The 23,332-nt window shown below is 56.2% G+C and overlaps 1 protein-coding gene across 1 annotated transcript in view; it reads left to right on the top strand.

The window, feature by feature from the left end:
* The first annotated feature begins 1,660 nt into the window (after nt 1-1,660).
* Nucleotides 1,661-23,332, top strand: part of MYO18A (myosin XVIIIA) — an 87,574-nt gene continuing 65,902 nt past the window's right edge. Inside the window, exons 1-2 of the mRNA XM_038759587.1 lie at nt 1,661-1,750; nt 9,052-10,117. Of these exons, the coding sequence (XP_038615515.1) occupies nt 9,137-10,117 (981 nt within the window). The 5' untranslated portion in view covers nt 1,661-1,750; nt 9,052-9,136. The remainder of the gene's footprint in view (nt 1,751-9,051; nt 10,118-23,332) is intronic.

The following is a 23,332-nucleotide window of genomic DNA, read 5'->3' as shown; positions in this document are numbered from 1 at the left end:
CGACTGTGCACTTGCTGCTGGAGTCTCTTCCTGACTTAGGCCATTCCACAAGCCCGGAACCAGGGAGAGAGGCGGACAGCCCCAAGGCTGCCCATTTCCCCTTCCCCCACTGTGTGCCAGCTGTGCCCTGGGGCTGGGAGCCCAGGAACCGACAACCACAGCAGGCAGGGCTACCGACCAGCTGCCCTGCCCGCTTAGCTTCATGCCCACTTGGGAATTAACCTCCAGACCCTGGATCGTCCCCCCCCCAGACGTCATGCCCAGTCACCCTCACTGGCCTGGCTTTCACCAGGCGGGTGCAGCCCCGGGGAAAAAGGGATTTCCTAGAAGAGGAGAGACGGGGAGGCTTGGGTGGAGTAGCAAGGAGGCTGAGGCTGGAGCCTGGGCGGAAGGAAAATCCTCCTTCCCGAGGGTGGAGCCTTTATTTGCAGAGACTCAGAAAACCCCTCCTGGGCGCTGAGAGCAGGGCTGTTCCTCAAAGCAAAGGTCTGTCCACAGCCAGATGCTTCCTTCTGGAGCCACCGCCGCAGAAAGGAAGCAATTTGTCCACGCGCTGTGCTCCTCAGACCGGCTCTGGACACTGAGCCTGGGGTCTTGGGCTGTTTGAGCCATCTCCACTGGAGGCCCAGGTGGGCAGCGAACGACTGGGTTGGGGGGGAAGGTGGAGGACTCCTCTTTGACTAGGTTATTAATGATGGTGCTATTTGTTAAATGCTTCCTATGTGCCAAGCACTGTACTAAGCACTGGGGCTCACCATCCTTGACCCCGTCTGTCTCCCCAAGTATCTCCCCAGGCCCCCAGAGAGCGGCCTGATGTCTCACCTTTGCTCTCACTTGCTTCGGTTGTCGCCCCTCATTTTGGAAACACGGGCCAGGTGAGGCAGTTGTTGCTACTTGGAAGGTGAGGGAAAGGGAAAGAGCCTGGTGCTCCTTCACTCGTCCCTCATCTTCAGGAAGGGTGGGTTTCTCTGTCCTTTGCCTGGAGGTGAGACTTGCGTGGTCTGTCAGCTTCCATTTTCCCTAACTTTCTAAACCCCTCTTATCCGCCTGATCTGCCGTTTACCTTGTGGTGGCGAACAGGTTCCAGCCCCTCGCTCTCTGCCAGGGCTTCACTAGCTTTAAAAAATGATTTTTTGTAGTTATTCCTTCTAGAGTTCTTTGAGGTCTGTGTGATTAATCCTTTTTTGCATAGGAGGCCCAGAGAGGTGAAGAGATTTATCCAAGGTCACCCAGCGAGTTGGAAGCAGAGTTGGGATTAGAACTCTTAGCCTTAGCCAAACTCTCTTGCCAGCCCAGGTAAAGAGTCACGGCTACGTCCGTGGCCCCAGCCTACTGCCCCGGGGCAGTGCAGGCATCTGACTAGGGAGGAGTGCGGCCTGCACAGCGAACGAGCCGGATCCTGTCGGGAGGCGGCCCCCAGATCCGGCAGAGCACTCGGGCGGGGAGGCTAAACTCAGATAGAGCAACTGGTGGTGAAACAGAGGACTTTGGCCCTGCTGTCGCAGGCCTGGCATATCTCCCCTGGCCTTGGTTCCTCTCGTGCCCGGGCATCTCTGCCGCTCGGGGAAGGGTTACTGGGTTGGGGATAGGGAAGAGCCATGGGCCTCTGCTCCCTCTTTCTTGCCAGGGGACACTGAGGAGTTTGTGGGTCGTTTGGCTTCCGGCTTCCCTCCGTGGTGGGGAGACCGCTGCCAGCCCCGCTGATGTCATGCGGGAAGCTTGCGTCGGGTTGGAGCGCACCTGGAGCCAGGTAATCTCTGTGTGAGCCAGCTGGGAGTCAGGAGCTGGGAGGGACCTGCCAACCTCAGCAGAATGGGCGGTGGGAGGGCCGGAATGACGGTCTCCAGTGCCCGGCTCCCCCAGCCTGACGCAGCCAGGTGATTGACTGACCCTTCACCTCCAGCTGTCTGGTCTCTTTTTAGTGCCATCCAGGTGGGCCTTCTCAATTCCCACCCCTCACCCACCCTCCACGGTGCTAAAGGAAAGACTTCGAGAAGCAGCATGGCTCAATGGAAAGAACACAGGCTTGGGAGTCAGAGGTCATGGGTTCAAATCCCAGCTCCGCCAATTGTCAGCTGTGTTACTTTGGGCAAGTGACTTCTCTGTCCCTCAGTTCCCTCATCTGTAAAATGGGGATTAAGACTGTGAGCCCCACATGGGTCAACCTGATCACCTTGTGTCCTCCTGAGCGCTTAGAACAGTGCTTTGCACATAGTAAGTTCTTAACAAATGCCATCATCATTATTATTATTACTGTTACTTCCCAAGAGGCCAGGGGAGAATCAGGGGGAGACCAGGAGAAGCATTTCCTTTGTTTTTATTTATGGATGGATGGATGAGCTCCCAGTGGATTTTGTGAGGGAGCAGAAGGACCTGAGGATGCATTTCCTACCGAGGTCAGCGTGGATTTCAAGCAGCTGACTCCAGAATCACTCAAGTCCCATGTAGAGGTGGGAAGATATTTTCGGACGAGGCTTGAAATCTAAGTAAGCCTGTTAATTGTTTGAAAAATGCTCCGAGTTCAGTTCTGTCGTCCGTCTTTTGACCCTCCCACCCCACAGCTCTTATTCATCGGGTTTTCCTAGGGTTCTGGCCCCATTTAAAGCCATCAGACTTAAATGTAATTGGAGTCCCTGAAAATGTTTCTTGGGAGTGGGGGCACTCAGAGCATCAGAGTATCTCTTTAGATAGATGCTGAAAGACCAATTTTTCAGCTCCCAGAGTAGAGCCTGCAGAGGTTTTCTGAGGGGGGGGGGTGGGGAGGGGGAAAGGGCAAAGGCTAGAGGAAGCAGGGAGCTGTTTGTTTATTTGGGCAATTTTTAAACTCTAGCCTTCCTCTTCTGAAGCCTCAGGGTGCAAAGACCTGAGGGGCTAGTAGCTTCAGGCAGAGTTCAAATAAGAAGGAGAAACTCAAGACCCCCTCCCCCACCACAACAGCCCCCCACTGCTCTGCTTTGCTCCTCTCTGAGTCTGAGCCAACTCCCAAGGAGAGGGCATGGGAGCCTGGAGACATAGGGTCTCTAGGGCAAGGGGCCTCTCCTTCCAGTTTCCTGTGGAGGCTTGGTGGGATGTTCAGGGCAGGCCCTGTGGAAGCCCCCCGAGGACAGGGAGCCCGCTAGATGTATTTTATGTACAGAGAGAGACTCACACATGCACACTTTCATTCATTCAGTCGTATTTATTGAGCGCTTACTTTGTGCAAAGCAGTGTACTAGCGCTTGGGAGAGTACAATACAACAATACGTAGAAACATTCCCTTCCCACAACGAGCTTACAGTCTAGAAGGGGAGACTAGAGGGACACAAAAACTTACACACATGCATGGGCTCAGGATGCAATTTTCAAAAATAACTACCGGCTTTATTTTCCTTAGGGCTCTCCCAGCCTCCTCCAATCCACATGTTCCAGTCCCTGGAGGGTGATAATCTGCTGTTCTCCATCTCCATCCTGGGAAGGAGTGTGGGCTAGAGGAAAGAGAATGGGCCTGGAAATCAGAGGTCCTAGGTTCTAATCCCGACTCCTTCATGTGCTCTGTGACCTTGGGCAAGTCACTTAATTTCTCTGTGCCTCAGTTCCCTCATATGTAACATGGGGATCCAATACCTGTACTCCCACCTGCCTAGACTGTGATTCCCCACGTGGGACCTGATTATCTTATATCTACCCCAGTACTTTGTACATTGCTTGGCACATAGTAAGCACTTAACAAATACCACGCTGAAGGCTGACGTTGACGGCCACTGCAGCAGGAGGGATGTAGGTTAGACAGAAGAGTGGGGGTTAAGTACCTAAGGGGTGATAGGAAGACTGCAGAAGCTCATTAGCAGGGGAGACCCCTCTCTCACTCCCCAAACTGTTGAGGCTGGATTAGGGGCAGAGCGTCTTGGAGACAGGGGGCTGGAGCTGATAACCTCAGGAGGGCCCAGTCAGCTGAAGGGCTTTGGGTTCTAACACAGGTTGAGTGTCTTCACCCATGGAGCCTTGGCCTTGTCCCTGTACAAAACAGAGCCTGAGGAGGGGAGAAGGTAGAGAGTGCACTTGGAAATTGCCTGTTTTAATAATAATAATAGTAATAATAATGATGGCATTTAAGTGCTTATTATGTGCAAAGCATTGTTCTAAGCGCTGGGGGGAATACAAGGTGATAAGATTGTCCCACGTGGGGCTCACAGTCTTAATCCCCATTTATAGATGAGGTAACTGAGGCTCAGAGAAGTTGTGACTTGCCCAAGTTCACACAGCAGACATGTGGCGGAGCTGGGATTAGAACCCACGATCTCAGACTCCCAAGCCCGGGCTCTTTCCACTGAGCCATGCTGCTGATTTCCCCTGACACACACCCAGGCCATTGCTCCGGCACCCCTCCCTCCTCCGCAGTGTGAGAGGAAGCCAGGGCGGTGGGCGAAGGCAACCACAGGCCCCTAGGGCCGGGCCAGCCAAGGAGGTAGCTGGGGAAGGGAATCGCTGCCGGCAGAGGCCCCAGGTCCCAGCATGTTCTGCTCCCCATTCTGCCATCCTGGCGGGGCACGCTGGGGCCTGTGCCCTCCCCCGCCTTCAGGAGGTGGGCGGCCTAGGCAGCGGCACGGTTGGCTACCATTGGCCCCACTGAGAGTGGCTCAGACTCTGCCTGCTCACTGTTGACCAGGCTTCCTCCTCCCCATCCTCCCCAGCGGCCTACGGCTCCCACCCCTCTTCACCCCAGCAGTGAGTATGGCACCGTGGACTGGGCTCATGTGCAGAGGAGCCCCTTCCTCCCCCAGCCTCCACCCTCCTACTCTTCCCGCTGCCATTTTGGGGTGTTGTCAGGGTGGCACATGGCAGGCATACCATCCCCAACAGGGCCAGCAGCACATTAGCAATGTAGATTGGACTCTGCCTCTCCCCTACTCCTACACAAGAGAGCCCGACCCAGTGCACAAGTTTCATGTGGAGTGGTTTCTCTGGAACATGGCCTAGTGGATAGAGCATGGGCCTGGGAATCAGAAGGACCTGGATTCTAATCCTGGCTCTGCCACGTGTCTGATGTGTGACCTTGGGCAAGTCGCTTTACTTCTATGCCACAGTTACCTCATCTGTAACAATGGGGGGGTTAAGATTGTGAGCCCCGTGTGGGACATGGACTGTGTCCAAACTGATTAGCTTGCATTTACTCCCACATTTAGTACAGTGCCTGGCACATAGTAAGCGCTTTACAACAACAACAAAAAGCCTGAGTTGTCCCTTTCTCCCTCCTCCCCACGCTCATCTGCATCAGTCTTGGGCTCTCTGGCACATAATGGGCTCCTCAGAACCACCCCCTCAGAAAAGTGCCTTCCGTGCCCTTAATGACCACTCTCCGTGGGCTGGGCAGTGCCAGCTTTTCTGATCTCCTTGGGCCACCAGAACACCCGCTGGAGAGACCAGTGAGGCTCAGGTGTCTGGCTTTGCTGCCCGGAGATGCCCCGTCTCTCATTTCCAGAGGATTCCTTTTCTGGGAAGGGGTAGCATCACTGGTCACCACAGGTTAGAAGAGGAAAGAATTTATAGTCAGTCAGTCGTATTTATTGAGGATTTACTGTGTGCACAGCACTGTACTAAGTGCTTGGAAGTGTAATATAAAAGACACATTCCCTGCCCACAACAAGCTTACAGTCTAGAGGGCGAGATAGATGTTAATATAAAGAAATGAAATTACGGGTATGTGTATAAGTGCTATGGGGTTGTGGAGGGTGAGTAAAGGGAGAAAATCAATTTAGAGCAATCATCTCTCCTTCCTGGCTTTGCCACCTTCCCCCAAGGCAGGGGAGACGGGCTGGCCGAGTTCCCAGAAACAGAGGAGTTTGCCCAGAGGAGGTGAGGTGTCGGGCATCACCCCCCTGATCACCTAGAGGATGTGGAGTGGCGAGGGCAGAGGGGATCTGGACGGGTTAAGAGCCCTAACAAGGCAGTTGCCTAGTGGAAAAAACATGGGCATAGGTGTCAGGAGACCAGAGTTTTTGTCCCAGCTCCACCACTGGCCTGCTGTTGAACCCTGAGCAGAGTCACTTAATCTCTTGGTGCCTCAGTTTCCTCATCTTTGAAATGGGGAGAGGATGCCAGGTCTGGGGCCCTCAGCATCTGTTCATTCCCCCACCACTCTGCCTGGGTTCTGGGCTCTGGGAAACACATGCGTATGCCAGGCCGCCTGGGGCCGGACTCTTGCCTGCTCCGCCCATAGCTTCTGCTTTCCTCAGGCTAAATTTAGGTGCTGAGCCCTGGATGAAAAGGATGTGACTTTCCAGGATCCTGTTTATCATTTTTTTTTAAGCACTTACTATGTGCCAGGCACTCTTCTAAGCACTGGAGTAGGTACAAGATAATCAGGTTGGATACAGTCCATGTTCCAAGTGGGACTCCCAGTCTTAATCACCATTTTTTACAGATGAGAGAACTGAGGCATAGAGAAGTGAAGTGACTTGTCCAAGGTCACACAGCAGATGAGTGGCAGAGGTGGGACTAGAACTCAAGTCCTTCTGATTCCCAAGGCCGTACCTATCCCCTAGACCATGCTGCTTCTTATTTGGTAAGCACTTACTCTCTGTTAGGCAGTGTACAAAGTGCTGAGGTAGATACAAGCTGATTAGGTTGGACACAGTCCAGGGCCCACAAGGGGCTCACAGTCTTAATCCCCATTTTGCAGATGAGGTAATTGAGGCACAGAGAAGTTAAATGACTTGCCCAAGGTCACACAGCAGACACATGATCCACTAGCCCTCCCTATCTCCTCACCCTTACTCCGGTCTCTTGATTCCTGTCTGGCTTGCTTGGGTTGAGGAGTTCTCTCCTCTTTGTACCCCCTGGTCCCGGGCTTTGTAATAATAATAATAATAATGGTATTTGTTAAGCGCTTACTATGTGCAAAGCACTGTTCTAAGCGCTGGGGAGGTTACAAGGTGATCAGGTTGTCCCACGGGGGGCTCACAGTTTTAATCCCCATTTTACAGATGAGGTAACTGAGGCCCAGAGAAGTTAAGTGACTTGCCCAAAGTCACACAGCTGACAATTGGCGGAGTTGGGATTTGAACCCCTGACCTCTGACTCCAAAGCCCGTGCTCTTTCCACTGAGCCACGCTGCTTCCCCTGCTGTACTCCTGCTGAGAATTGGGGTGGGAGTCAGAAGGTCATGGTTTCTAATTCCAGCTCTGCCGCTTGTCTGCTGCGTGACCTTAGACAAGACACTTCACTTCTCTGTGCCTCAGTTACCTCGTCTGTAAAACGGGGATTGAAACTGTGAGCCCTACGTGGGACAGGGACTGCGTCCAACCCAATTTGCTTATATCCACCCCAGCACTCAGTACAGTGCCTGGCACGTAGTAAGCGCTTAATAAATACCGTAACTATTAATGGGGATGGTCAAGGACAGATTGGGGAGGCCTGACACCAGAGGATGGGTGAATCATCATCATCATCATCATCAATCGTATTTATTGAGCGCTTACTATGTGCAGAGCACTATACTAAGCACTTGGGAAGTACAAATTGGCAACATATAGAGACAGTCCCTACCCAACAGTGGGCTCACAGTCTAAAAGGGGGAGACAGAGATGGACCCGAGCTGTGGTGGGAGGGGGGGACAGGAGCCAGGGATGGGGTCCCTAACACTTCCAGCAGGAGGATGGTGGCCTTCACCAGCCTGATGGTCAGCCCTCCTGCCCTTCCCCCAGCAACCCGCCCCTGGCCGGAGCACTTCCGTGTGCTAGAAATTGATTTGTTTATTCCACTTGTTCATTCAGCCATTGAGTCATGCTCCGCTCACTGTTATTGTTACTGGGTACATCTGTTTTGTCTCCCCCTGCCCCCAACTAGATTGCAAACTCCTCAAGGACGGGGATCGGGTCATTCATTCATTCATTCTTTCAATCGTAATTATTGAACGCTTACTGTGTGCAAAGTACTGTACAATTGGACAGTACAATTCAGCAATAAAGAGAGACGGTCTCTGGGTCACTTTGTCTTACCGCACCCTCACAAACGCCTTGTAACAAGCCGTGCCCTCAGTGGGCGCCCAGTACAGTCTGAGGATGAGGAGCTGAGACCTGGCAGTACAGTACCCTTTTCCTTCCCGTTGTGGTGGGATTCTGGCTCAGCTCCTGGTGTGGATTACCCAGGAGACCAGGAACTCCAACGCTTCTCCTTGTGTCCACTGAGGACAGTGGCACTAGGAATCCGGGGCTCCGGGGTGGCCCAGACATTCCAGAACGTTTAGGAAACAACGTGGCCTAGGGGCTCTGTAAACAGTAAGCACTCAATAAATACGATTGAATGAATGAAAGAGCATGGGCCCGGGACTCAGGGGGCCTGGGTTCTAATTCCGGCTCTGCCACTTGTCTGCTTTGTGACCTTGGGCAAATCACTTGACTTCTCTGGGCCTCAGTTTCCTCATCTATAAAATGGGGGATTACGTCCTACTCCCTCACACCTAGATTGTGAGCCCCATGTGGGGCCGGGACTGTGTCCAAACTGATAGCCTTATATCTACCCCAGTGCTTAGAACAGTGCTTGGCATAGAGTAAGTGCTTAACAAATACCATAATTATAACATCTTTGGATAATGGTATATGGTAAGCATTTACTATGTGCCAGGCACTGTACTGAGCACTGGGGTGGATACAAGCAAATCAGATTGGACCCAGTCCCTGTCACACATGGGATTCATAGTTTCAATCCGCATTTTACAGATGAGGTAAGTGAGGCAGAGAGAAGACCCGAGGTCACACAGCAGACAAGTGGCAGAGCTGGGATTCTGAGTCCCGGGCCTTTGCTCTGTCCACAACGCCAAGATGCCCCCTCCGACCCTATGCACTCTGAGTCGGTGTTGGGGTTGACCTCTGAGGCGGGAAGCTGGAAAAGATGGCCCCGTCGGGTGTCTCCCAGCTTGGAGCCTCTGGGCAGTGCGGTGGGCAGGGTGGAAAGACCTGCTGCGGTGACTCTCCCGAGCGCTCCAAAGAGCCCGGCGAGCCCGGAAAGCGTTGGGTCGATGCCAGCCCTCTGGCCACAGTCTAACCCCCGGCCTCCGTCCCTTTGTGTCCACAGCACGAGACCGGAAGCGGGGTCCCAGCGGCTGTGAGTCCGCAGCTGTGGAGCGGCCCACCCGGGGAGAGCCCCGAGACCTCCCGCCATGTTCCACCTGATGAAGAAAGACAAGGACAAGGACAAGGAGGGCGGGCGGAAGGAGCGGAAAGACAAGAGGGAGAAGAAGGAGCGCATGTCGGCGGCGGAGCTGCGCAGCCTGGAGGAGATGCGTCTGCGGCGAGGCTTCTTCAACCTGAACCGCTCGTCCAAGCGCGACTCCAAGGCCCGCCTGGAGATCTCCCACCCCATCCCCATCAAGGTGGCCAGCGGGTCGGACCTGCCCCTGACCGACCTCGACTCGGACGGCGGCGCGGCCCTGGACTCGGATCGGCTGAGCGCGGCCAGTTCCAGCGACGACCTCAAGGCCGAGGAGGGCGGCTTCCGGGGCTCCGTGCTCCAGAGGGCGGCCCGCTTCGGCTCGCTGGCTAAGCAGAACTCCCAGATGATCGCCAAGCGGTTCTCTTTCTCCCAGCGCAGCCGGGATGACAGTGCCTCGGAGGCCTCCACACCCTCAGAGCACTCAGCCGCCCCCTCGCCCCAAGCGGAGGCCCGCTCGCTCGCCGCACAGCTGGCTCGCCGGGCGGGCGGCCCCCGGGCCCGGGGTCCCGAGCCGGCGGGGGGCGGACGCTTTGCGGCCGACCTGCGCTTACCTCCCGTGGCGCCCCCGTCCCCACCCGCCCCCCGGGAGCTGACGCTGCGGCGACGCCCCACGGGGGACTTCGGCTTCTCCCTGCGGCGGACCACCACGCTGGACCGGACCCCCGAGGGCCAGGCCTTCCGGCGCGTGGTGCACTTTGCCGAGCCGGGCGCGGGCACCAAGGACCTGGCGTTGGGGCTGGTGCCCGGCGACCGGCTGGTGGAGATCAACGGGCAGAACGTGGAGAGCAGGTCGAGGGATGAGATCGTGGAGATGATCCGTCAGTCCGGAGACAGCCTGAGGCTCAAGGTGCAACCCATCCCCGAGCTGAGCGAGCTGAGCCGCAGCTGGCTGAGAGGCAGCGAGGGTCGGCGAGGGGAGCCCGCCGATGTGAGTACCCCCTGGGGGGCTCTGGGACCAGGGGTGCTGGGCGTTGGCGCTGGGGCGGTGCTGGTCTTTCCTGCAGCTTGGGCCAAGCGGCCCCTGGAGGGCTTGTGGCCCAGGTCTGAGCATCCGCTCTTTGAGTGGGAACAGGGTCCCCCACCTCCTTCCCTGCCAAGCTGTGGGCGTGTGAGTGATGTCACCTGTCTGGTCCCTTGGGACTGAACCCAACCTGATTGTCTTTGCACTTTGCGCAGTACTTGATGTAAAGTAGGGTTTTCACAAATCACCCCTCACACATGCGAAATGGGTGTGACGTGCGAGGGGAAGCAGAAGTGGATGTCTAGGGGAGTTCCAGGAAGTAAACCCCTCCTTTCCAAGAGAAAGGAACGTGGGGATCCCCGGGTGGGCCAGGGACGCAGCAGTGTTGGAGCAGCAGCCGATTCTGTTGGAGGGGCTGTGGTTCTCCAAACCTTTCATGATGGGGCCCCCTGAGAGAAGTGGAGTGGGCAGGGTTCCTGTGTGTGCAGAGATCAGCCCTCCTTGGAAGGCCTACACTTCCCGCCGGGGAGAGTCCAGTCGGGGGAGCCGGATGGCGGAAACACGGGATCCCCCTGGCTGCAGGCCTGACTGGGAAGTGGTGACCCACCTCAGGGAGCTGTCTTGGGGTACAGGGTCTCAGAGGGCAGGGACCGAGGACAGAGAAACTCCCTCCAATTGCTCCATCTCTCAGTCTGTCAGCTTGGTTTCAGAAAGGCTTGGTCACCACAATGAACCAGAGGGACCTGTGCTTGGGGAGGCTGAGGAGGCTGGTTCTGGAGGTGTTGCTGCCGGAGAAGGGCAGGGGGCCTATGGGGAGGAAGACTGGCATGACAATGGGAGGGTTTGAGGCAGGCCATGAAGCTGTTCACCCAGGGGAGGGTTCCGGTGGTGCAGGGAGATCCAGCCCAGCTCCTTCCCGAGAGATCTCTGAAGACAGCATTGGTCCCCGCCCGTCCTGGTGAGGTAGTCTTGCTTGGAGGCAGGGGGCTGGACAAGAAGACCCCTGCCCTCTCTAGGAGCCCATGATTACTTGGGATCTGCCCAGAGAGCAGGTCAGTCCAAATGAGCCCCTGCTGAGTGAAAGGCCAGATGTAGCCGGGCCAGCAGGGAGAGGAAATGTAAGGGAAACCAGCAGCATAGCAGCCCCCGCTTCCTCCCACAGAGGAAATGGTCGTGGCCCGACGGCCAAGGCCACTGTCTGCCCGGGCCAAGCGGCGGGTGGGAGAGCGGGAGGGTGGGGGCAGCCTCCCTCCCACTCCTTTTCCTTGCCCTGGTCCTTCTGGAAGAGGCTGGCAGGAGCCTGTGGGGCTCACCTGTGCTAATTCCTCTCTGCCAGTCAGAATGCTAGATCTTAAGAGGTCATCTTTGCCAACCCTCTGCCCCCAGGCAGGCCCACACCTTCCCTGCCCTAGACAGACAGGTGTCTCCAGTTCCTGAGGATCTCCAGGAAACTACGGCTTAGTTGGGTGGAATGTGGGGCGCTCCCTCCACTGCCTGGGCTGGGGCTGAGGCGTGGAGCAGGACTGGGATGAGGAGCAGGGCTGGGGCAGGGCCACGGCCGCAGTTTCCGCCACCCCTTGCTTTCCTTGGCTGTCCCTGGCACGGTGGGAGAGCGACGGTTCTTGGGTCTGGGCGGGGAGGGGGCAGGGCTGTGTAGGGGTGGGTTTAGGCAGGAACGAGGCTGTGCCCTGCTCTCCTCTGGGGCCCCTCAATTGGGAGATGCAGGTAGCCACTGTGGGAGCCAGCAATCGCACCTCTGCACCCCAAGGGCCTGGCAGCCCCCTGCTCCCGCGCCCTTGCTAAGAACAAGCCTCTTCCTTCCGCGCCCTGAGTGCTGGGGCCCGGTCTCAGGCAGGACTCTCCAACAGCGCCGACCGCAGCCTCTTGGGCCCCACGGGTCATCTGTCCGGCACGCCCGAGTGACCCCCTGCCCCGGGGAGTTCCACAAGGGAGCCGGCCGGCCAGCAGCCAGCTACTACTCTCTTGCCGGCACGGAGGAGTTGGCTCCGGCTTCCCGGCAGAGGTCCGAGGCCGGGTGTGTGTATGTGGAGGGGGGTGATGACCCCGCCCCGCACCCTGCCACTCCATACTTCCTTCTTGCCGGCCAGAAGCCAGGCCGTGGACATCTGCCGGTTGGCCTCTGAATTTCCTGCCACTGGCCCTGGGTGGACAGTGAGAGCAAATCGGGGCCGGCCCCAGACTTGACAGAAACCAGGCAGGGTGCCTCATGATTCAACCTGATCACCTTGTAACCCCCCCAGTGCTTAGAACAGTGCTTTGCACCTAGTAAGCACTTAATAAATGCCATTATTATTATTATTATTATTCAGCATTCCGGGATTGGAGGGAAATATTAGTGTCGCTCAGAGCAGGCCCCAATTCTGTTTTCTTAGCCTGGCTGGGAGGGCCGCGGAGGGGTCGACCTGGAGTTGGCAAGTGGCTTTTGATGGTCTCTCTTCCCTCACCCCCAAACCGCATTTTCCTCAGGGCAGAACTGAGGCCTGGAGAAGCAGGGGCAACCCTGACCCCACCGTTGCATCCTGGGCTCAGCTGGGGGATAAGAGCTCTCGCCCATGTGCCGCCTCGGTTTCCAGCTCTGGCCTGGGCTGGGGGTGAAAGGAAATAGTTGTGGACTTCCTGAGCTGGGGAGCGGCTTGGCAGATGGTGTATCCCCTGCTTGGGGGTGAGAGGCCAGTGAACCTCGGTAGCCATGCGGATTCATGCCTCTGGACCCCAAATGGGCCTAGGACTACCTAAGCTGTGGAGGTTGTGCTCAGGGGAGCGAGGGGTGAACTTTGAGCCGGGTTGGAGCCCCCTCTGAGCCTGGAGGATCCAGGCTGGGTTAGGGGGCAGTGGGAGGAGGCGGTGCGCTCAGCCAGTGTTTCCCAGATCCTCCAAGAGCCCTTTTCCTCTTCCCTGGCCCAACCCCGGCATCATCAGCACTTAGAACAGTGATTTGCACATAGTAAGTGCTTAATAAATGCCATTATTATTATTATCCAGTTTTCTGCTGTGCCCTCCCCACTCCCTCACCCTAACAGGAAAGCTCTGTGCTGCCTTCTCCCCAGGGGCTGCAGGCTAAACAGGGTTGCAGGGACTGTGGCTGTCTACTCCTCCATTCTCCAGCCTCCTGGTCCAGGACCTTGTCTCCCCTCCTGCTACTCTCTAATCTGCCTCAACTCCCTCCTGCTGCAATTGCAGCCTGCTTCCTCTTGTTCTCTTTAAGTGGGGTTGGAGAGTCCCCCGCTGAGGTTATTCCCAGCTGGTGAGAAGGTGGAGAGGCTTGGGAGGGCACCTTTTGGTCTTGGCTTTGTAGGTGCCCTCGGTCCCCTCCGCAGTGCCCCCCATCCCCTCAAAGGTGATGGGCCAGGATGGGACCTGCCCCCCAATTCCAGCCCCCGCCAATCCCGCCGGGTCATCCTGACTGCCAGCCACAAGCCGGGTGGGCCAGAGGGCCCAGGGCCTGGCTGCCAGCTGAGGAATGAGCGGAACCTGGGAAGCCCATAGAGGGAGGTGATCCTGGCCAGGGTCGGGGTCCCGGGATGGGGTGCTAGCGCTGCCCAGCAGTGGGAAGGTGAGCAGTTGGCCATGAGGGTCTCGGGCTCCCCAGGGGATGACTGGGTGCTGCAGACTCAGCAGTCTGGAATGCTTCTGTTCCTAATTTAACTCCAAACGAGCCTCGGCAATTTTTTTTTCAAAAACAGGAAATTTTAGACATATTTTGGGCCCAAGCTTCAGGCACCTCTGGCACCGTGGGGGCCTCTTGGGAGCAGCAGCCGCCGGGCGGAGAGGGAGCGGAGGGGACAGGCTGGGGGAGGCTCACCCAGGTTAGCGGAGGAGCTGTTAGCGGGAAGAGTGGGAGCCCAGCTGGGGCAGAGGGGTGCCGGGAGGTGGGGGGGTGGTCCCTGGAGCAAACATAGATTTTGCCTTTTGGGGAGGTGGGGGGAGGTGATGGGATTTGGGGGTCCCTCCTGCTTCTGCCTGGATCCCACTCCTGGATTGCCGAGCTCCTCACACCCACCGCTCCCTTGTGGGACAGGTATGGGCAACTCCGGGTGGATGGGTAAGGGTCCACAGCCCTGCTTGCCCCTGCCAAGAGCCCAGAGGTAGGCGAGGGGACTTGGCCTCCAGTAGTCAGGCTCAGGTTGGCCTGGCAACCTCTCACCCCAGTTCCCTGTGGCTCACTGCAGCCTGTCCGGGCACCTCAAGGCCTAACTGCCCCCTGCCACCGCCCACCTCCCCCTCTCCCGGTATTTACATTGAAATGGTTCTGGAAAATACCAGATATGCAAAGGCCAGGGCTGGCGGGGAGAGCAAGTATTTTAAAAATGCTGCAAAAGGCTCCAGTGTTTCCCAGAAACCACAAATACACGGCCCGGCTGCCAGCCGGGCTCAACCCACCCTCGGCACCGTCCAGGCTGATGGTCCCCATCCCACCACTCCGCTGGGGGGTCGGCCCAGCCCCACCCCGCCCGCCGCGCAAGATGGCATTGGTGGGGAGTGGGGCCGGGCCCAGGTGGGCTGCCCAGTTCCTCGGCCAAAGGGACAGGTGTTCTGGGCTCTGCGCCCTGGGCAGTGCAGCTGGGCCTGCCTCGCCCTGAGTCATGCCGACGAGTGGGTGGGGGCAGCTTGTCCCCTCTGCCTGCCTCACGGGGTTGGAGCTTGGCTTCCCACTGCCATTCAACCCCAGGGGTTTGCCCACGATTCCACACTCTACGTTCCCTCTTCACTGGAAGGGGTGGGCAGCCAGTTCGCTCCTCTTCCAGGCTCCCGGGAATTTCTCAGACAACACGGCCCAGTGACAAGTGTCCGGGCCAGGGACCTGGGTTCTAATCCCAGCTTTGCCTCTTGCCTGCTGTGTCTCCTGAGGAAAGGCTTTTCATTTCTCTCGCCCTCGGTTTCCTCATTTGTAAAATGGGGATTCGGACCCTGTTCTCTCTCCTTCTTAGGCTGTGAGCCCCATGGTGGGCTGGTGATCTTGTATTTACCCCAGCACTTAATGCAGTGCTAGGCACATAGTAAAGACTTTACAAATACAGCAATAATAATTAATAATCATGATTATAATTATCCACTTGGGAGTGTTATATCTCTGTGCTCTTAACTCTTCCTTTGTGGATGTGGAAGGCTTGTTTCCTCCGCTCTCCAGAGCAGGGACTTGATCTTTTATTTCTTCTGTGTGTTCCTTGGGCCTGTTACCAGTTTTCTTTCTTTTGCAGTCTCTCTGGGCTCCCTCTCTCCCCTCTTCTCACCCACCCCCATTCTGAGATGGCAAGGGACCACCTATTTTGGCCTTCCCTCTACCCAGGGATTGTTCTCCAAGGCCTGGGGCCCAGCTGCCTTGCGTCTCCCCTGAGAACAGAGCAAGGGGAAATGGGCTGAAACTGCAGTAGGAGGGAGGTGGGTTAGACTTGAGGAAGGGCAAAGACTCTCAGAGTCAGGACCGAGCTGTGGTGGGAGGTTGTGACTCTCCTCTTGGCAGCGAGGGATCTGTGAGTTTCCCGGGGACTCATGGGGCGTCCAGGGTTGCACTGGGACCCTGTGGTTTCAGGGGCTCAGCTCCCTCCTGCTTCTCGCATCCCTGGCCTGCTGCAGGGTGAAGCAGAGTGGGAGGGTGTGAGGAGGTGGCCCAGACCCCCAGGCTGTCTCAGGGCTCACAGGCTCTCAGCCCACTGGGGCTGGGATGGGGAGCAGCTGGGAGAGTCCTCGGGTCCTGAGTTGGCCTGCTGTTGTTGAACAGAGGGAAGGTGGAGCCCAGCCAGGGCATGGCCACTGGGAGTAGTAGCCCCTCACCCGCCCAGGGAAGCCCAGGGATTGGGGGCTATAGCACAGTAAAGGAGTATGTCTCCCCCGAGGAGCAGGTGGAGAGCGGTCCCTGTTTCCAGTCTCTGGTGCCTGAGCAGAGACAGCTCCCCTTGGTCTTGTGCTCCCTGATGGTGCTTTTGGGAGCCCCGTTACTGCTGGAAAACCAGGGGGATCCCCCAGGGAGAATAATAATAATAATGGCATTTATTAAGTGCTTACTATGTGCAAAGCACTGTTCTAGTTGGGGGGCTTCTGTGGCATGTCCCCAGAGACCACCTGCCCTGGGCCCCCACAAGTCATTAGGGTCCGGCGTGGAGGGTGAGGTGGCCCGGGCCCAGCTGGCCAGCCAGTGTGGAATGTGTTTCCCGCCCCAGCTGGCCACTGGTCCCTGGGGGGTGGAATCTGGCTGGCGGGGGGGGCCCCACTTCCTCTCACGCCCTCCCCCACCGCCGGAGTGCCGGCATGCCAGCCCTGGGAGTTTGCACGGCACCGACCGCCCCCTCCCCTCCCGCCGGCACCGGGCAGAGCAATGGGTTCCAGCTGCGGAGCAGGCCAGAGTGTCCCTGGGAGGTACACACGACGACCCACATGATGACATATGTTCCGGGGTTCTGGCTCGGCGGGCCAGGGGACTAGCTTGATGTAGGATGAATTGGGGGGTGTTCCAGGGCCCAGAGTTGGGGCTTTTGGGGGTGGGGGGATGAGTGAGGGGAGGCCTGGACTTCTTGCAAATCCCCCTGAGTCAGTGAGTTCTGGGTGGGCCCCGGGCAGGGCTGCAGCAGAGGAGCCCTGTCAGGCAGCTTGGACTAGGTGGCCTCTAAAATCAGCTCAGACCCCGTGCCCCTGCCTCCTCTCCACCTCTATCCCTTCTCCCCTCAGGTATGGCACAGTGTGGGGTTCAGGCCCCAGTCCCCCTCCCCAATCCCTCTCCTCCCTTCCCTCTTGCCTGGAACACCAGGTGTGATTCACTTCCCTCTGCCCAGGCCCTCCCTGCCACACCCGGGGCAGGGCAGGGGGTGGGAGGAGGCTGCTTCCCAGAAAGAATCCTCTGGGGAGGGGAGCAGGGGAGGGTGGAAGGTGAAGACTCAGGAGCCCCAGTTTCTTTCCCAGCATGTCCGGTAGAGCGCCGGGCCCCCTGACCTGGGGAAAGGAAGACTGTACCCACTCTAGGCGGCCGGGGGAAGCAGACCCTGCCCACCGGGTGGATGAGGCTGGTGTGACTGTCAGCACTGGAATTCATTATAATAGTAATAATAATAATGGCATTTATTAAGTGCTTACTGTGTGCAAAGCACTGTTCTAAGCGCTGGATTAATTTAAGACTGTGCCCTTCAGTTGCCACCTGGGAGGAGTGGAGGGCTGCAGGGCACTCCTCCAGGGCTGGTCCTTTCTTAGGGGACTGTGCTCCGGCAGGTGGCCCAGGACACCTCTCTCTCCCTCTGTCCTTTTGTCCCCCTCTCCCTTTTTCTCCCTCTCTCCCACCAAAGGCCTCTGGTCTAAGGGAGTGGTTGTGTGGAGGAAGGCGGCACTGCTACCCCAAAGCTGGGCTGTCTGGAAGCTGGTGGATGTGACTGCCAACCTCCTTGGCTGACCAGCAGGACCCTGGCATCCAGTGGAAAGAACCTGGGCTTTGGAGTCAGAGGTCATGGGTTCAAATGCCGGCTCCTCCACTTGTCAGCTGTGTGACTTTGGGCCAGTCACTTAACTTCACTGTGCCTCAGTTCCCTCCTCTATAAAATGGGGATTAAGACTGTGAGCCCCCCGTGGGACAATCTGATCGCCTTGTATCTCCCCCAGCGCTTAGAACAGTGCTTTGCACATAGTAAGTGCTTAATAAATGCCATTATTATTATTATTATTATCATTATTATTATATTATCCCCCCTGACTCCAACTGCATCTCACACAGATGGAGCAGGGCACAGGAAGGGTGGGCAGGGGCCTATGGCGGGTGTGGATGGATAACAGGATGGAATTGATTGCAGCCGCAGCGGGCCAGGCAGGTCAGGTTGCTGGAGAGGCGGGAAGCAGGCTTTGGTGCCCTGCTGGTATTGGCTGCTCCGTCAGGGGTCACGCACACTCCCTCCACTATCCCTTCCCGGCCCCTCTGCATCTTTCAGTTGTGGCAGCCAGGAAGCCTAGAGAAGCAGCGTGACCTTGTAGAAAGAGCACGGGGCTGGGAATCGGGAGACCCGGGTTCTAGTTCCAACTCCGTCAGCTGCCTGCTGCCTGAGCTGGGGCAGGTCACTTCTCTTCATCTTAAAATATGGGTTCGATACCTATTCTCTCCTTTACTTAGACCAAAAAGCTCATGTGGGACAGGGATCGGGTCTGACTGCATTATCTTATGTCTACTCGGACACTTATAGTGTCCTTGGCCCAGAAGGGAAAGGGCTGAGCTAGGGCTGGTCTAGGGCTGCAGGAAGCTTGTGGCCTCTCTGAAGATTGGAAAGAGGCCCCCCCACCCCCCGCATTGTGAGGACGCCCCAGCCTCGATTCCCTCCCAACCCCAAGAGCTGCATCTCTTGGTCTGTTGCCTTGGAAACACATGCACAGTCACTATGGAGATGGATGGAGAAAGCCAGGTTTTCAACTGCTTTGTGTCAGTGGTTCAAGGGGGGAAGAGGGGAGTCAGAACATAGCGGGCTGGGGGCTGGCTTGGGAAGGGAACCAGGCCTCTGAAACAAGCGTTTCGTTTTAGCGTCTGCAGGGGAAGGTATTTCTCTGTCATGGTCGGGGGTTCGGCTGGCTGCAGGCAGGGACACCCTCATCACTCTGAGCCAGTGTTTTTTCTTTTTTTGTGTGTGGTATTAGTTAAGCGGTTACTGTGTTCTAAGTGCTGGGGTAGTACAAGGTAATCAGGTTGGACACAGTCCATTTCCCACATGGGGCTCACAGTCGTAATCCCCATTTAACAGATGAGGTAACTGAGGCACAGAGAAGTTGTCACTTGTCCAAGGTCACATAGCAGAGAAGCAGCAGAGCGGAGACTAGAACCGAGGTCCTTCTGACTCTTAGGCCTGTGCTGTAGCCACTAGGCCATGTTGCTTGTCATTGTCTGGCAGTTATTAATCATTCCTCATTGCCAGGGGGCAGGGGGGTTGTTGTTCATTGCACCCTCACTGTAGAGGCTCAGTGAGGACTAGCAGTGACAAACTAGGGAGTCTGCTGAATTTTCCTGACCTTCCTGGGACTATCCTCACTTGGCTTGAAGGACGACTTTTCCAAGTCTAGTATAGTCTTTGTGTAGATGCCTGGTACCCACCTTGGTCTCCCTTCCTCCCGCGAGGTGGGGGTGGGGGGAGGCAGCCCCTTTCCCTAGGCATGGCTGGGAACTGGAGGCCTGCCCCGGTGTCAGCACCTGCTCTCCCTATTCTGAGAAAGCCACACCTGGGGGAGGGGAGGGAACTGGCTCACGAAGCCCCCTCCTCTTAGTCTCACCAGAGCAAGTTTGGGGGGCCTGCTTGGTCAGGAGGGCTCTGCCCTAGTGCCCACCTATGGGAGCTGGTAGGAAAGGTGGTGGGGGGTAGGGGAGTGGCCCCAGTTTCCAGTGTCAGAGCCCCTTCTCCCCCCGCCTCAGCCTTAAAGGTTTCCGACACCCCCACTCTCTGCCATCTGCTCCCCCAGGTTCCCAGGGCCGTGCTCTTTGCTCTGTCATCCTCAGCCTGGTGGAGACTGGGCCACAAAATGGGCGAGAGGAGTTGGGGCTTGCCCCTGGCACCCGGGAGGTGGCTGATCCTCTCTGGGAAGAAGGGAGGCTAATTTGGGGGAGATATATTAGCCAAATCTAACCCTTAAGAGGCCCAACCTTAGACCTGATGGGAGAGCAGCATTTATTAGGCATCTGTAGCATCTCCCGACTCCCAAATCCCTGCTGGCCTATCCTCCAAGGGATGGCCCAGGAGTAGTGGCTGGGATCGGCTCTGGCACTGGGGTGGGTCCCAAATCCGCTGGCCAGCCAGGGAGGCACGGGAGGCATCACATTCCAACGGCCTTCCCCACTCTCCTCGCTGCTCTGCTCCTAAAGCAGCTGGGGAACAAGAAGTGCTTGTGCTTTAGCCCACACTGGGGGTCTGTCTCCCAGGGCTGGGAGGCCTCAGGGCACCACAATTCAATCTCAGCCCTTTGACTGTTTGCTTCCTGCCTAGACTGGGGATTCAGTGCCCGTTGTCCACTTTGCTGACCTCTCTCCAGCCCAGACGCAGGTTGGAGGCCTGGCAGGATATGGGGATCGGGCCGGGATGGGCCACGTCTCTGGGCTTCGGGTCCCCCGGGGGAGGGGCAGGGCCTCCAGCCATTCAGAGGGAACAAGGGTCAGGGGTCAGTACCTTTGGCTGGGATGGGAGAAGTGGCCGGGATGAGTTCATTGGCAGGACCAATGATAGGTGGGTGGGAGGTTTCTGTAGTTCCCTCTTTTGAGAAAGGGATGGACTCCTGTTCAGCATGGCACCTGCTGGGGATTAATAAATAGCGATAATTGTGTTGGTATTTATAAAAGCGCTTACTATGTTCCAATCACTCAGCTAAACAACTGGAGTGGATTTGAGAAAATCACATCAATCCCTACCCTCCCACCCCTTTTCTTTCCCTATCTCAGGAGGGCCCAGCCCTGACTGGCTCTCTGCCACAGGGTTAGCAGCACAGCTGGGGTTACTGGGACTCTCTTGACAGTGTCAGGCCGTGAGCAGAAGCTTGGCACCAGGTACCGGGTGCCTCCCCTGGGTACCAGCCTTCACCCCCTCGGGACTGTGAGTTCCTTGTGGGCAGAGAATGTGTCTTCTAACTCTGTTATATCTTACTCTCCCAACTGCATAGTACAGTGCTCTGAACACAGCGCTCATTGAATGCTGTTGTTGTGGGCTCATTGAATTTGTGGGCAGTAGAACATCACAGCCTACCTAACTCTTTAAAGAAGCCTCACCCTGATCCTCCTTCAGAAGGCTAGTTGGCAACTGTCATGGGGGTGTATCAAATGAGGGTGAGTAGGGTTGGGAGAGGAGGGAAATCATGGGAGCTGGAGTTGGGAGCCAGGGGAGGAGCCAGGGTGGGGAGCTTTGTGGCACAGGGGCACGGGGGTTTCCCAAAGCTGGTTCTCTCCCCGTTCCTTTGCTGTATCTTCTTGAAGCCCCCCTGGCCCACAGTCCCAGGCCCTGCTGCAGCTGCTGAGGATGGGGGATGTGGCTGCTGGGCATTAGGCACAGGAGTTTCTGATGACCCACCAAATTCCTTGCTGCTGTAACATAGCAGGAATTAATCATATTACTCTTTCCTTCATTTTTATGATGCCTTTTCTCCAGAGTTGAAGTGACCATAATTTGTGGGGCTCAAATTGCAATGGAGGCGGGACTGGAAAGGGGGGGAAAGGAACTAGGAGAAGAGCAAGGGGGAAATGGGGAGAGGAAGAAGTTGGAGGGGACTTCTCTGCTTACTAGCTGCTTTCTGCCATCTGCACCCCCTGAAGTTCCCTTGTGCTGCCCAGGCTGGGCAGCTGAGAGTGGAGTGGGCAGCAAGAGATGATCGGTGACCCGCAGTGGAGGGCAGTCATAGCCCTTGGCAACACCAAAGCTGGACTCCTTGGGTTGGGGTGATTGTCTCTGGGGTGGCTGGAGGCCTTCCTAGACTGAGCCCCCTCCTTCCTCTCCCCTTCGTCCCCCTCTCCATCCCCCTCGTCTTGCCTCCTTCCCTTCCCCACAGCACCTGTATATATGATTGTACATATTTATTACTCTATTTTACTTGTACATATCTATTCTATTTATTTTATTTTGTTAATATGTTTGGTTCTCTGTCTCCCCCTTCTAGACTGTGAGCCCACTGTTGGGTAGGGACCGTCTCTATATGTTGCCAACTTGTACTTCCCAAGCGCTTAGTACAGTGCTCTGCACACAGTAAGCGCTCAATAAATACGATTGATTGATTGTCTGGAAGGAGCATCTCTGTCTGTGCTCACTCCACAACAGCCCCTGTCCCTGTGAACATGGGTGCCACTTCCCAGCCGCCTGAGGGAACCGACAGAAGCTGAGGCAGAGGGAGGCTGGGAACTTAAAATAAAAATACCCAGCATGAGGGTGTCCAGTGGGGTGCAGCATGGCCTATCAATCAATCAATTGTATTTATTGAGTGCTTGGGAGAATACAATACAAAAAGTTGGCAGCCACATCCCCTGTCCTCAACTAGCTCACAGTCTAGAGAGGGAGACAGATGTTAATATAAATTACAGATATGTACATAAGTGCTGTGCGGCTGAGGGAAGAATGAATAAGGAGAGCAAATCAGGGCGACACAGAAGGGAGTGGGAAAAGAGGAAATCAAGGTTTAGTCAGGGAAGCCCTCTTGGAGGAGATGTGCCTTCAATAAGGCTTTGAAGGTGGGGAAAGTAATTGTCTGTTGCATGTGAAGCAGGAGGATGTTCCAGGCCAGAGGCAGGACGTGGGTGAGAGGTTGGTGGCCTAGTAGAAAGAACACAGGTTTGGGAATCAAAGAACCTGAGTTTGGCATGCTGTGTGAGCAGGGGCGAGTCACTCAACTTCTCTGTACCTCAGTTTCCTCGTCTGTAAAATGGGGATTCAATACCTGTTCTCCATCCTACTTAGGCTCTGAGCCGCGTGTGGGACAGGCACCGTGTCCAAAAGGATCATCTTATATCTTCCCCAGTGCTCAGTGCGGTGCACAGAGTGAGTGCTCAATAAATGTCACTAATTGATTGTTGGCAATCAGTCAATCCATGAATGGTATTTATTGGGCGCTTACTATGTGCAGAGCACTTGGGAGAGTACAACACAACAAAATTAGCAGACACGGCCCCTTCCTATGATGGGCTTACAATAAGCTCTTCACAAATAAGAGAAGCTGCTTATGAGAAGCAGCGTGGCGTAGTGGATAGAGCACGCACCTGGGAGCCAGGAGGTCACGGGTTCTAATCCTGCTCTGCCACTTGTCTGCTGTGTGACCTTGGACAAGTAACTTCACTTCTCTATGCCTGTTACCTCATCTGTAAAATGGGGATTGAGACTGTGAGCCCCACGTGAGACAGGGACTGTATCTTAAGCAGTTTTCTTGAATCCACCCCAGTGATTAGTAATAATAATAATTATTATTTTGGTATTTAAGTGCTTACTATGTGCAAAGCACTGTTCTAAGCACTTAGAAGGATACAAAGTGATCAGGCTGTCCCATGTGGGGCTCACAATCTTAATCCCCATTTTACAGATGAAGTAACTGAGGCACAGAGAAGTATGGCTCAGTGGAAAGAGCACGGGCTTTGGAGTCAGAGGTCATGGGTTCGAATCCCAGCTCTGCCACATGTCTGTTGTGTGACCTTGGGCAAGTCACTTAACTTCTTTGAGCCTCAGTTACCTCATCTGTAAAATGGGGATT

Source organism: Tachyglossus aculeatus, chromosome 17 (genome assembly GCF_015852505.1).
Source record: "Tachyglossus aculeatus isolate mTacAcu1 chromosome 17, mTacAcu1.pri, whole genome shotgun sequence".
In the NCBI taxonomy this organism is placed as follows: domain Eukaryota; kingdom Metazoa; phylum Chordata; class Mammalia; order Monotremata; family Tachyglossidae; genus Tachyglossus; species Tachyglossus aculeatus.
The sequence above is the reverse complement of the archived record's forward strand: the minus strand, read 5'-3'. Positions and strand labels throughout refer to the sequence as shown.